The following is a 13,977-nucleotide window of genomic DNA, read 5'->3' as shown; positions in this document are numbered from 1 at the left end:
AAAAAAATTTTTGAAATTGAAAAATGTATTCTATTTAGAATCTTATTGGAAAATATAATGAGTAAAAATCTAAGTTTCCCGATTTGCATCCGAAACTCATTAGTACCGGCCCTTCCTTCCATTGTTTTGTGTCTCATGACACTTTGTAAATCTCGGGAAACCATGGGTTTTTCCGGGACAAACAGTAGTGTATGTGGTAGTCCAGGGTATTATCTATTTTCACTTTAAATTTCATCCAAATCAGTTTAGTAGTTGCGGCTTTAAAGTGGAACAAACATCCATACCAAAATTCACGTTTATAATACTAGCGGACGCCCGCGATTTCGTCCGCGTTAAATTTAGTTTTTCACAAATCCCTTAGGAACTTTTCCAAATTTCAGCCAAATATTTTCAGTAGTTGCGGCGTTAAAGAGTAACATACATATAAGCAAACATCCATAGAAACATTCGCGTTAATAATATTAGTAGGAATGGATTAACAGGATGGTTTTCTACTTACTTAAGGTTATCTGCTTGGTCTGTCAAACCGAATATCCAAGTTTTAAATTAGGTTGCCCATTTTATTAGCAATTTAGTCCAGCGTTGCGTATCTATACAATCCCTACACCCACTTACTATCTGATAGATGATTTCCTTGATCTGTCAATAAAAAAAAGTATTAAAACAGAATATTCAAATTTCATATTAGGTATCTTATTCGATATCTTATTAGGTATCTTCATCCTACCAGCCGATGGACGTCCACCTGCATCCAGCGAATCCCTGCGACTCGCTTGATGTCGTCAGTCCACCTGGTGGGGGGTCGGCCAACACTGCGCTTACTAGTGCGGGGTCGCCATTCCAGCACTTTGGGACCCCAACGTCCATCAGCTCTTCGAACTATGTGCCCCGCCCATTGCCACTTCAGCTTTGCAACTCGTTGAGCTATGTCGGTGACTTTGGTTCTTCTGCGGGTCTCCTCATTAGGTATCTTATTAGGCATATGTCTTTTTAGCAACGTAACCCACTTATCTACACAATCGGCCCTATACTTAAAGTAAACCACATATATACTATTTACTATAACATTTTCTTTTTTAAGCAGCAAAATTTTCCAATTTTCAAAAGCGTTTATTCGCAGAGCACTTTTCTAACGCGTACATTTTCAAACAAATTGCGCCTTTATACGTAAAGAAATAAGATTCACAATCGAACAACCATATAGATGCATTAGAAAAGTTAAATTTATGAGGATTATTATAAAATGCTTTTATGGGTATTGCATGGATTTTGGTGCAAATTCCGGTGATTTTTTTTTACAAATAGTGTTCAATTTTATAAGCGATGATCGCTTAGAGGTAAATTCTTGTCAATATACATTTGCAGTGTTAAAGTTTCTAAGTTCGTTTCCTATTCATAATAATGATTATAATTATTTACTCAAAAAGCATTTGTCACTATAAATGTAAGATTATAATGTAAAAGTTTTGGCGGCCTCCGTGGTGTAGTGGACAAGACGGAGGTCCTGGGCGATTGAGGTTTTCTTAATTGGTCCAAGTCTGGCTGGTGGGAGGCTTTGGCCGTGGCTAGTTACCACCCTACCAACAAAGACGCACCGCCAAGCGATTTAGCGTTCAGGTACGACGTCGTGTAGAAACCGAAAGGGGTGTGGATTTCATCCTCCTCCTAACAAGTTAGCCCGGATTCCATCTTAGATTGCATCATCACTTACCATCAGGTGAGATTGTAGTGAAAGGCTAACTTGTAAAGAATAAAAAGAAACTTAAATGTCATTATTTCACTTCACTTCCAATATTTCACTGTTATCTTGTTTTGTATTTAATCTGTGGTTAACAGTGCAGGTTGAAGTTATTAATATTTTAAAAATTAAATCTTATCGTTTACTGTTTGTTAACCCAAATAAATTAAAAAAAAAATACTCGACAACACAAACATACTCTTACATTTATATAATGCTAGCCACTCTATGTACATCGCGACCAACACACGATCAGTTTTATCATACGTCAAGTCGTTAGAGCTGCAGGCATGTTGGCTTATCGGATGGTGAGTGGCTAGCATTATACTATAGGACTTTCGTGGTTTCATTTTCCGTTCCCGCCAGAATAAAGGGATTAAAATATAAGCTAGGTAGCTTTTATTACTCGCTGATAATGTAGCGTTCCTCTGGTAAAAGAATTTTTAGAATCGGTTCGGTAGCATAGACGTGAAGACATAACAACTTATTATATGACATAACAATGACGTATTTTGAAATTTTGTCGTCCTTTCTGGTAGTTGCCCTGGTTTAGATAACTAGAGATCACAAGTTCGATTCCCAGCTTATACTATTATTTGACACTTTATTATTTCACATAGATAAAGGGTTAATTTCGCGTTTTAGCTTAGCGAGCTTAATAATCTGAAACCTAAAGCATTTTCCGGACGAATGTAGGAAGAAAATAGGTACATTCTTTAAAAAAATTCAACCAACATTTTCTCCGATCTCTCCGTTATAAGACCGTTTCGTTTCGTGCTGTAGGATAAAAATATGAGAGGTCACAAATATATTTCAAGATTTCCAACTACGACCTACATACGCGAATAGCGGTGCGCGATCGATATTAACTCGTATTTTGCCGCTTTTAGATCCCGTAAGGAGGTATACCCACCATCTCGGGTTACAGCAGCATGGTGGGTTTAGGTTTTTTTTAGCATTTGTTTATGGGAGAGCACGTGAATAAAGTGACCTAAAGTAATAGTCAGTGAACGACTAAGATTAAGTTATTGGACATTATCATAGTAAATATATTATACGCTTAGGTTAAATTTAAATTACTAATTAGTCACTTAACTAGATCGTAATCTTACCTAACCGCACCTAATTGGAACTTTCCACAGAAAATAAAAACTATTTGTTTAGAATAGTTAAATATGGGAATTTTTCACGTTTCATGTAAAAATATTTTAAACCTGGAAATCTCTTCATAAGAAGCCGACAATGCTAACCACTAAATCAAAGACCTCACTGGCAGTTGGTGGTGTTTTGGATCTCAGCAGAGAGGTCCTGGGTTCGATGCCCAGGTCGGGTCAGTTAAGGATTTTATAATTTCTAAATTGACTCGTCTGATCTGGTGGTAAGCAGTGGTTAGTTACTCGTACCTCCCTACCGACAAAGGCGAACCGCCAAGCGATTTAGCGTTCCGTTACGAAAAACCCGTTAGAGATATGGGTAGAATAAACTTAATTGATTATGAAACACGGCTAAAACTCACGTGATATAAGGTCAGAGTATGTCCGACTAGTTTCAAACCCATACGGGGCCCTTAGCCATGAGCTGGTTCTTGCAACGCGGCACGATCCAAACAGCGAAGCGGCGGCGCGCAGCCGCTCGCATCGCGCGTTGGGAGAGGTTTTAGCCGTGTTTCAAATTCAATTAATATGAATAACACTGACGGTAGTTTGAGTTCTAAAACAGAATAAACTTGTACCCCTTCCAAGTAAGCCCGCTTACATCTTAGACTGCATCATCACATAACATCAGGTGAGAAACATTCAAGGGTTAACTTGTCCTTCAACCATCAACACTTCACATGCCTATTCTAAAAAATGGCAACTCTCCAACACCCTGAGGCGTAAGGGTAAAGATAAGATAGAATAACGATAGAAGATAAGATAAAGATAGAAGTAAGGCCTTATATGTCTGTAATTACATAGGTGACCATGTCTTTTATGCCACAGTACAGCAATGCTTCATGCAAGCATAGCATTAATACTTCCTTGGACGATTTCTGTCACAAAAAGTACTACTTCTGCATACATATTACAAGCCAATGCCTCCTTAATCTGGCCCTGTCGCGAAATCCATCCTTAGCTAAGGGATACTAACTATAATCTACCTTCCTGCCAAATTTCAACTTTCTGCGTGAAACAGTTTTCGGGATTTTGTGATGTAACCTTTCGCTTTCAAATATGTACAGGGTGTCCCTTAATTAATGGATAAAACGAAAATTAGTTAAAAAAATTCAAATTACTTTCAAAATTTTCTATCTTGAATCAGTTTTTTATATGCTGTAGCTGCTGTAATTAAGATTTTAAAAATCTGAATTACAGCAGCATTTTTATTAATAATGTTTATTGATTATTAACCTAAAAAAATAATTATATAAATTTTTTGAAAAAAAAAACGAAAAAAAAAAAAAATATTTTGTTGCAGAACCTAGGACCTCGTGAAACGTAACCAGACGGTAGTAACCACTGAACCAAAAGGTTATCACACCACTTCAGTTCAATCTTATTTTACTGCTTTGATTTTATTCACAGCCATATAAATAAGTTTCGTATAATTTAACGCTTTCGTTTCATAAAAGTCGCGAATAACAGTTTTTCAAAGTTTAACATACTTGGGAACACTTCCAAGTTATTCTTATTGCTATACTTCCTATTGACTGCATTTTACCTACGTATTACTAGTTTGCACGCGACTTTGCTCGCTTTTAGAAGTTTATTTTTCTATATCTACGGCATAAATAAGTATTTGGCGAATAACTCAATCTCGGACTTCATCAATGAGACAATTCAAATCTATCAAGATTCTCTAATCTAATAAGATGAATAGGGACACTACTAATTGATCTAGATTTATAAAATTTGACAACATAATATAACACAAGCAACGAAAATATTCCAAATTTTTTTGTAGGTACCTTCGAAAAAACGTTAAAAAGCTCTTTTGCACATAGTAAAATAACTTTAGTAATGACTTTTTGATATTGTTACGGAACACACGATTAATTTGCACATAGTAAAGTATTGACCATTTTATATTGTTACGGAACCCACGGTACGCAACTGCAACTCGCCAAGTGCGAGTTGCAGTTGCGTACCGTGCTTATATTTTTTTTTATTTAATCATCATCAAGGCTTAAATAACATAAAATTATCTATGTAGAATAAGTTTTAATTGCTTAAAATAGGTAAGATCATTTTTTTTAAATATATTGCAGAAAAAGAAATCTTTACCTACCTAATGTTAAAATAGTAACTATTGAATTTAAGAACTACCAAAATAGACATGGCACAAGAAAATCCAAAAAATAAAACAATTATTAAGCCTAGCGATAATTAGGATAATATCAGAGAAGCAATTCTTATTAGAATAAATAAACCTTTAATTAGAGAAAACAAATTACATCACAAACATTTTCACATAAAACTAATATTCTAAATTAAAAATAACCAAACGGGTGAAGTTTTGATACTTTAAATATATGCTGAAACTGTTTAAAAACTTAATACAAAATTCAACGAAATAACTTAATATTTCACAGCTACGGTCCAGCCACCTCCTAACCCAACGATAGTTCCTATAAATACCTAAATAACTTTATTATAATTATTACGAAGAAATATTTATTTTTAATTTTAAATATAGACATTATTGTGAAGATTTTAAATAAAGCAAGAAAATATTATATTTGATAAGTGATAAAGTGTAAACTAGTGCCAATAAGTAATATGTCCGTGACACTTTCGAATTCTAACTCGTTTTTGAAGAAACAAATGAATTATCCAATGAAACGTGAATTCGAAGAGTTCAGCAACGATGAAACAAAGGAGAGAAACGAAACCTTCAGCGATGCTAACTCAGAAGCGAGCGATTTAGAGAATAACCCAAACGATGAAGTCAATACAGCTTTGGATTATTCAGAAAATGCTCTAAGTCTAAACCCAGTGGCAGACTTCATCAAAAAAGAGTTCCTACCAGATTTGGATTTCACAAATCCATTTAGAAATCAAAATCTGACATTCAAAGATGGTTTCCAAAATCGATCACCGTTTCTCTTGCCCACTCAACTTTACAAGAGTTTTCTAGCAACACTTGGCAAGAGAAGACGAAATGTTGCCGATTGTTATTCTCTGTACTCGAGGAATATGCTGTTCTCTAATGGATTTAGTTTGGACACGTCTGATGATGAAAACAATTTGGACAGAATCTCTAACTCGCCTGATGAGGTAATTAAACTTGAAACCGTTTTCAACATTTAGGATATTAAAAAAAAATATCTATTTAGTATTACCACTATTACTATTACTTGATGATAGTGATTATGTTCTTTAAATTACTCTTTTAAGAGACCAATGATTTTTATGTAGTGTGTATGTTTTATAAAGTGTTAGCTTTAGCGTTTTCTATTTTCTGTTGTGTTCTTGTATTTTCTGTGCTGTGTGGTTTTATTACAATAACTGCCAATAAACCATTATGATGAGACTGTATAGTGCTGTGTTGGTAAAACTTTTTAATTATGGATTTGATTATTAAAGCTGCAAAAAAATAGAATGCAAACAGGATCTATTACGGCCGATCAATTAAACGTTTTGAAATAATTATACCGCGGCCATGATCAGGGCTAATTGTTATCTAATCAGTTCAGTCTTATGAATTATGTATTTTCTTATTAACTGTTCTTATATTTACATAAATCGAAGTCAGATAGTGGACGATGGAGTCCCCATGTGTTGAAATTCCGTTTTGAGTGATTTTCACTACCTTTTGGAAAGTGTACCTAAGACAGTGAACGATGATAACTTCATGCTAGAGATTTAAATGATTTTTACCGTTTTCTGATAAGTGTACGGTAGTGGACGATGGAGTCCCAATGAAATGGCGACCCCATACCATAATAAAGATTATGATGATGACGTTTATTATTAAATTCCCATACTAATACTAATTCCATAGCTCTCAGCTAATCAAGCAATCGAGTAGTTAGATATTTTTTTAAATCAATGTTCACCACCTTTTGACAAATATCGGATAGTATAATATGTACTATTACTTTTTAATTCATGTAAAGTAACAAAGACAAAAGTGGTGAATAAACTCAATAGCTTTATATGAAGGACTGGACCGAGAGGTCGAGGTTTGCTCTACGCCCGCTGGACTATAGTATTTTCCGACTAATTGGAGGGTATTTTCCATCATCATCCATCATTATCAGCCGATGGACGTCTATTGCTGGATATTGATCTCTTTTATGGACTTCCTTTTGGCATCATCAATAATTCCCAAAGATTGACCTCGCTGGGCATGCGGATTGGTCATTCCCAGAGCTGGATTTTTTCCGCACCGGTGTCTCTGCTGCCCAATACCGGCCTGTACCATTTATAAAAATCTAACTAATAACTTTTATTACCTATTTATCCAACTAATAAATTTTAACCATTTGACTCCTAAATGGACGACCGGTCGCCCATCGTATCCGTTACGTGACATGTAAAAAAATATAAAGTAAACTAAGGGCAATAGGCGAGCACAGTATCATGCTCCGCGCGATAGAAGAATATAAAGACTTTTTAAATGGCTCACAACGATAGATTAAAACCGCATTCCCTGACTGTCGGCTTCTTCAACGCAGACGGGCTTTTCGATAAAATACTCGCGGGCAGCGGATGGTTAAATTAACAAATATATGGTTATACTGCCATTAGTCGGTCGCCAGAGCTCTGAGCTCAGAGCAAACTCACCTGCAGGGAGCAGGTGAGGTTACCCCTTACACGAATATTCTTTTTTTTAAACTATCTGCCACTTATCAGAAGGTGAAACAGATCATATAGTGTCCACCATTGACCGGAGCTGTTGTTTCAGAAGGCGGGCGCATCATCAGCGTTCGTGTGGAGCGGCGGGGGAGTGACAGGGGGCGGGGGACAGGAGCAGGCGGCCGCGCAGCCCGCCGCCGTGCCTTCTGGTGAGTGCTTCTCAATATCTAAAGGTTCCAGTACACAAGACATATGCTGACTCACTGCAGACAATCGCCATTGTGTACAGGGGGTGATGATCATCATCATCATCATCATCATGTCAGCCAATGGACGTCCACTGCAGGACATAGGCCTTTTGTAGGGTACTGAGCCATCTGCATCCAGCGAATACCTGCGACTCGCTTGATGTCGGCAGTCCACCTGGTGGGGGGTCGAACAACACTGCGCTTTGTAGTGCGGGGTCGCCATTCCAGCACCTTGGGACCCCAACGTCCATCGGCTCTTCGAACTATGTGCCCCGCCCATTGCAACTTCAGCTTCGCGACTCGCTGAGCTATATCAAAAATTCAATTTATAAATATATTTTTGACTTTGGTTCTTCTGCGGATCTCCTCATTACTGATTTGATCGCGCAGAGAAACCCCAAGCATGGCTCGTTCCATCGCGTAATACCACCGCAAAATATATACACTCATCTGTTATTTATTAGAGCTGTGAAATAAATCATAGATAATGTTCACAGTGACACAATGCAGGTTGCATACTTAAATTGCGGCCAAACACGTTTTTCATATAAAATCTAATAAACCATGAACTTGATAAAAGTCAACTTAATACAGTTAAAAATCATTTTGGGGTGCTGGAATGGCGACCCCGCACCGGAAAGTGCAGTGTTGGTCGACCCCCACTAGATGGACCGAAGACATCTCGCTGGCGGCTCGAGACCGTTTTGTTTAGAAATCTATGCAAGAGGCCTATGTCCAGCAGTGGACGTCCATCGGCTGTTAATGATGATGCTGGATCTTAGGCCATATACTGTAAAAAAAAACTTGACAACGCTGTCTAAACCAACCCTTAATATGAAATTACCATCTAAAATGAAATAAGATTTAATAATTCTAACAAGACTTGAAATATATTAAAATTATGTTGTTACTGAAAAATCTTATTAGATTTTTTGTGTTTGCTTGTGAAACACAAAAAATCTAATAAAGTTAGTTGAATTAAAATATTCTTGCAATTGTTTCGCTTGGGATATGTTACTTTATCTTTCAAATGAACATTTATGTATTTCAGTTTTCTTTCAAGAGTTTAAATCGTACTCTTATAATGTAATTCCATATAATAACCGACTTCAAAAAAAGGGGAAGGTTCTCAATACAATGCGTATGTTTTTTTTTTGTTTTTTTTTAATGTTTTTTTTGTTTGAACATTTTTAAATAATTTTCGGTAAAGAATATAACCCCAGAGTTATGGGAAATACTCCCCAGCACCCTGTATATGTATTATCGCAATATATTTTTAAAGATATAAAACACTTTTCATTAAACAGATGGGTGAAGGTCGTTTCTAATTATGTGTATTGATTGACCAATACTAATATTATAAACGCGAAAGTTTGTATGGATGTTTGGATGTTTGTTTCTCTATAACGCCGCTACTACTGAAGCGATTTAGCTGAAATTTGGAATGGAAATAGATTTTACTCTATAATAACACATAGGCTACTTTTTATACCGAAAAAATCCATGGTTTCCCGAGATTTGCAAAAACTGATGATTTTGATCTATATGGCCTGACTATGGGCCTCATAAGAAGGCTCAGAGTCACACAGCGGGCGATGGAACGAGCTATGTTAGGAGTATCTCTGCGTGATCGAATCAGGAATGAGGAGATCCGCAGAAAAACCAAAGTCACCATAGCTCAACGAGTTGCGAAGCTGAAGTGGCAATGGGCGGGGCACATAGTTCGAAGAGCCGATGGACGTTGGGGTCCCAAAGTGCTGGAATGGCGACCCCGCACTAGTAAGCGCAGTGTTGGCCGACCCCCCACCAGGTGGACTGACGACATCAAGCGAGTCGCTGGGGCTCAGTATCGTGATGTTTGGAAGTCCCTACAAAAGGCCTATGTCCTGCAGTGAACGTCCATCGGCTGATATGATGATGATGATGATGATGATGATGATGATGATGATGATGATGATGATTTTGATGATATGAATGTTTGTTACTCTTTCACGCTTCATTTATTGAACCGAATTAGCTGAAATTTGGTATTCAGATATATTATAGCATGTATATATAGGCTACTTTTTATCCCGGAAAAATACATGGTTCCCGAGGGATTTGTGAAAAACTAAATTTCACGCGGACGAAGTCGCGGGCTAGTGTTTTAATACATGTTTTAATTATCAGGTACATCAGGCGGCGGCGGGGCGCAGGGCCTAGTCCACTGGATGTCGGTGATGGCGGAGCACATGGGAGGGGGGCACCACGACCCCTCCCACTACGCGCTCCCACCCTGGAACAATGGGGTCGTCGATGTAAGTACTTTAATTTTTTTTTAAACTGTGCATACTGAAGACACTATAGTCAAAGTCATGGGTCTATTGTCGTACCCACTCCAAACGCAGCCTTTTCCGAAAAATTGGAGGGGAATAGAAAAATTGGTTATATTTAAGAAGATATTGACGGTCTTCGTGGCGCAGTGGTATGCGCTGTGAATTTACAAGACTGAGTTCCTAGGTTCGATCCCTTTTCTTAATTAGTCCAGGTCTGGCTGGTGGGAGGCTTTGGCCGTGGCAAATTACCACCCTACCTGCACAGACGTACCACCAAGAGATTTAGCGTTCCGGTGCGATGTCGTGTAGAAATCGAAACAAGTGAGACCGCTTCCATCTTAGATCATCACTTACCATCAGGTGATATTGTAGTCACGTCAAGTTGTAAGGAATAAAAAAAAAAGATATTGGGAATATTCTAACAAAAATCGAACCTACAACCTCCCGATAAAGCCACAGATACACATTTACCCAAAAAAAAGATACACATTTTCGCCACAACAATCCATTATCCGATGACAAATCCCAAGATTCCATTTGAGAGGTAATTAATAAAGATTTGTCTCCCTCCAAATGATCACTCCAACGTTTGTTCCCACGATTTGCATGAAATAGAACGATTTGCAAAAAAAAAATGCACCGTACATACCAAGTAGACAAAAAATTAAAAAAAAACCTGTTTAACAATTCCGTACGCATCATTACCACTATTTATACCGACTTAGAAAAGGGTTAGAATGTCTTTTGCGATGTTTTTTCAAAATGCTTTCAATGGAGACGCCCGCGGCGCGTTTATGCAAAATATTTTTTGGAAATTCTTCGTGTCATTTGAAATCCAACTTTATTGGCATTGGTTTAAGTGTAGTTTTCCTATGCCACTAAATTTAAACCTTATTTTTGATTATGAACACAGTTGTAGGAAATTAAACTTTATTTTTTAGAGTTTTAGAGTCAGATTCTTTTAAACAACAAATTGGCCATATATGTTAAATAGTATTAATATAATTTGACTCCTATATCTATATTCATAACGATGTTTTTTGAATAGACTATTTTGGTGAATATATTAGAAATGAAGGATTAGTATTGTGCAGAATAAGATACTTTGATTAATCTTTACCAATTATTTTTGAGGTTGGCTAGAGATTATTAATATTTTCCCGTGAAATTTTTGCATAGTTATAAATTATAATAATGTGGTAACACTGTATTACGAAATAGTCAGGCAAATCCATTATCAACACATACTCAGCTCACTGCTGAGCTCGAGCCTTTTCTCAGAATGAGAGGGGTTAGGCCAATTTTACCACGCTGGCCCAATGCAGATTGGCAGACTTCATTGGGCCAGCGTGCATCTGCCTCCGATTTCGGAGGGTGTGGGTTCGAATCCGGTCCGGGGCATGCACCTCCAACTTTTCAGTTGTGTGCATTTTAAGAAATTAAATGTCATGTGTCTCAATCGGTGAAGGAAAACATCGTGAGGAAACCTGCACACCAGAGAATTTATTAATTCTCTGCGTGTGAAGTCTGCCAATCCGCATTGGGCCAGCGTGGTGGACTATTGGCCTAACCCCTCTCATTCTGAGAGGAGACTCGAGCTCAGCAGTGAGCCGTATATGGGTTGTTAACGACGATAAACTAAAAAAGGAAAACCCTGGCTGAGTTTGTTGTGGGCTCTTGGCCAAAGCGCGTTTGGAACCTTCGTAACTTTAATTGTAAGTTTTCGACTAATTATTATCACCATTATCATAAGTATAATATTATTACCTGACGTTTCAAAAGAGCTTGTAAACTAAGCCTATTTGAATTAAATGAATATAGTTTGATTGATTGATTGATATTCACAGGGCTATCACGGTGAAAAATATAAATATTTTTTTTTGAGAAAAATATTTATTTGATTTATTATAAGACAAAGGATATTTCGTAATTTTTTTCTAAAACGTTGTGGGATCAAAATGGTCGGTCTCCAATAACGTTACAATCAATAGTATGATAAAATAAAAATGTTCTCACCGATGCATTGGACCGGCGCATAGAAAGTGCTGTGAATACTTCCACGCAATGATAACAGATGCGTGATCTCTCTTATCAGTTAGATACCTACAGTTAGAAAGTCTACCATAGTGAGAAGAAAACTTGGTTACTTAGCAACCCGGATTTAGAGGAGGCAAAATACCTACTAAAGCCATACTTTATGTACTGTTTACCAACAAACAAAGGAAATGAAAGTAGAAAATGCATAAAATTTCATAAGTTATTTATTTTAAATTTTGTATTGTTTCTTAAAATGTAATATATAAAATATTAATATCTAATTGTTCTAAGCTTACTAATCATATTTATTTTCATTAATTTAAGAACAAATGAATTATAATTTTTATAAGGTGTGAAATTACTAATATCAGCCGATGGACATCTACCACTGTAAGACATATCTACCATTCGATAAAAATCGAGATATTCCGAGTATAATAATACTATTTACTTTTTTGTACATTTTCCACTTCAATAAATCGCATATGTTGAATTAAGAGTTAATAACAATTTCGAGTGCGTAGAAGTCCCTTATTTAAAAATCGCCTGGAAAATATTTTACTTAAAAAATCTACTCGATCGATCGACCCCCCAATAAAAAGTTGCGTAAACCTGCTTTTAATATTTTTTTTCTTAACAATAATGTAACATGCAATAGAGTTATTATTCGCACTAACAAAGAAATAAAAAAAAAAATAACAAAAACGTATTTTTTTGCTTTTAAAAATCAACAAAGACGTTTCACACTACATAAAAATTAGAAAAAAAAGTGTACAATCTTACAATACCGCATTGATACATCAAAACACAATAAAAATGATATAGGCGACGGCAGAAGTCGAGTCTTTTTGAGTTACGAGAAAAAAATTGCCAATATATACATTGTTCTGTACCCTACTAACGATATTTTGATGACTGCAAGCTATCCTCAATAATGGAATGATAAAAAGGAAACAAAAAACATTGTTATAAGACGACTCCTGTGTGGAGGGTGAAGTCACTATTTTGTTGGGCAAAAAACAGCGAGATATAACTGAGTTAATTTATAGTTCAACTAAATCACTATACTTAGATAGAGAAGAAGAAGAGTTTGTTGAAGCTGAGTTGAAGTGTGTGCCAGAGGATGTGTGTAAAAAAAATTTTAAATTAAAAAAAAAAAAACTAGTAGGCTTAGTTTACAAGCACTTTTGAAACGTTTGAATATTTGTTATGGCTCTAACACCGGTTCAGAAAGCAGGTTGTGCTGAGAAGAACCGGTAAGAAACTCAACAGTTACTCTTTTAAAAAAACGTACAGTATATAATTTACAATTGATAACATAGATAGAAGCTGATCCAATGACCTGCAAGCACCTTCATCCTTAAGAAATTCACCAATTGTGTAAAATTAATCGATTAATTTAATTTGATTAATTTTTAACCCTGGAGTGGTCGCGTGATTTACAGGTATAGTCCAGTCCAAACAGTTGCTCTTTTAAAAAAGAAATCATACATAATTTACAATTATTGTTAACATTATTATTTTTTTTTTAAATTTTACTTCATGTATGAAGGTAGAAGCTGATCCAATGGCCTGAAAGCTTCTTTAGCGTTAAGGAACTTATAAATTGTGAAGTAACTCATCAATTGTGTAGTATAAAGTAGTAGTAAAGTTGAAGTGTGAAAAAAAGGCGAACAGAAGACAAAAAGGTCAAGAAGGTGATGAAGGTGAAGGTGAAGGTAATGATGATGATGATGGATGACGATAAGGTGTATGATAATAGATTGAAACCGAGTGTTTTGAATTATATTTACTAAAATATCTAGAACAGTAAATAAAAATATTTTTTGATTGTTTTTAGCCTGTCGATTAACGTTTAC

The 13,977-nt window shown here is 36.2% G+C and overlaps 1 protein-coding gene across 3 annotated transcripts in view; it reads left to right on the top strand.

Annotated features, from left to right (window-relative positions):
- Positions 1 to 13,977, top strand: part of LOC112056645 (zinc finger protein rotund-like) — a 213,620-nt gene that overhangs the window by 61,561 nt on the left and 138,082 nt on the right. For 2 of the 3 annotated variants that reach the window (XM_052889394.1, XM_052889392.1), the window contains exons 3-4: positions 7,628 to 7,727; positions 9,936 to 10,063. In XM_052889394.1, the coding sequence (XP_052745354.1) occupies positions 7,628 to 7,727; positions 9,936 to 10,063 (228 nt within the window). The remainder of the gene's footprint in view (positions 1 to 7,627; positions 7,728 to 9,935; positions 10,064 to 13,977) is intronic. The other variant, XM_052889393.1, reaches the window with a different exon arrangement.

Source organism: Bicyclus anynana, chromosome 25 (assembly GCF_947172395.1).
Source record: "Bicyclus anynana chromosome 25, ilBicAnyn1.1, whole genome shotgun sequence".
In the NCBI taxonomy this organism is placed as follows: Eukaryota; Metazoa; Arthropoda; class Insecta; order Lepidoptera; family Nymphalidae; genus Bicyclus; species Bicyclus anynana.
The sequence above is the reverse complement of the archived record's forward strand: the minus strand, read 5'-3'. Positions and strand labels throughout refer to the sequence as shown.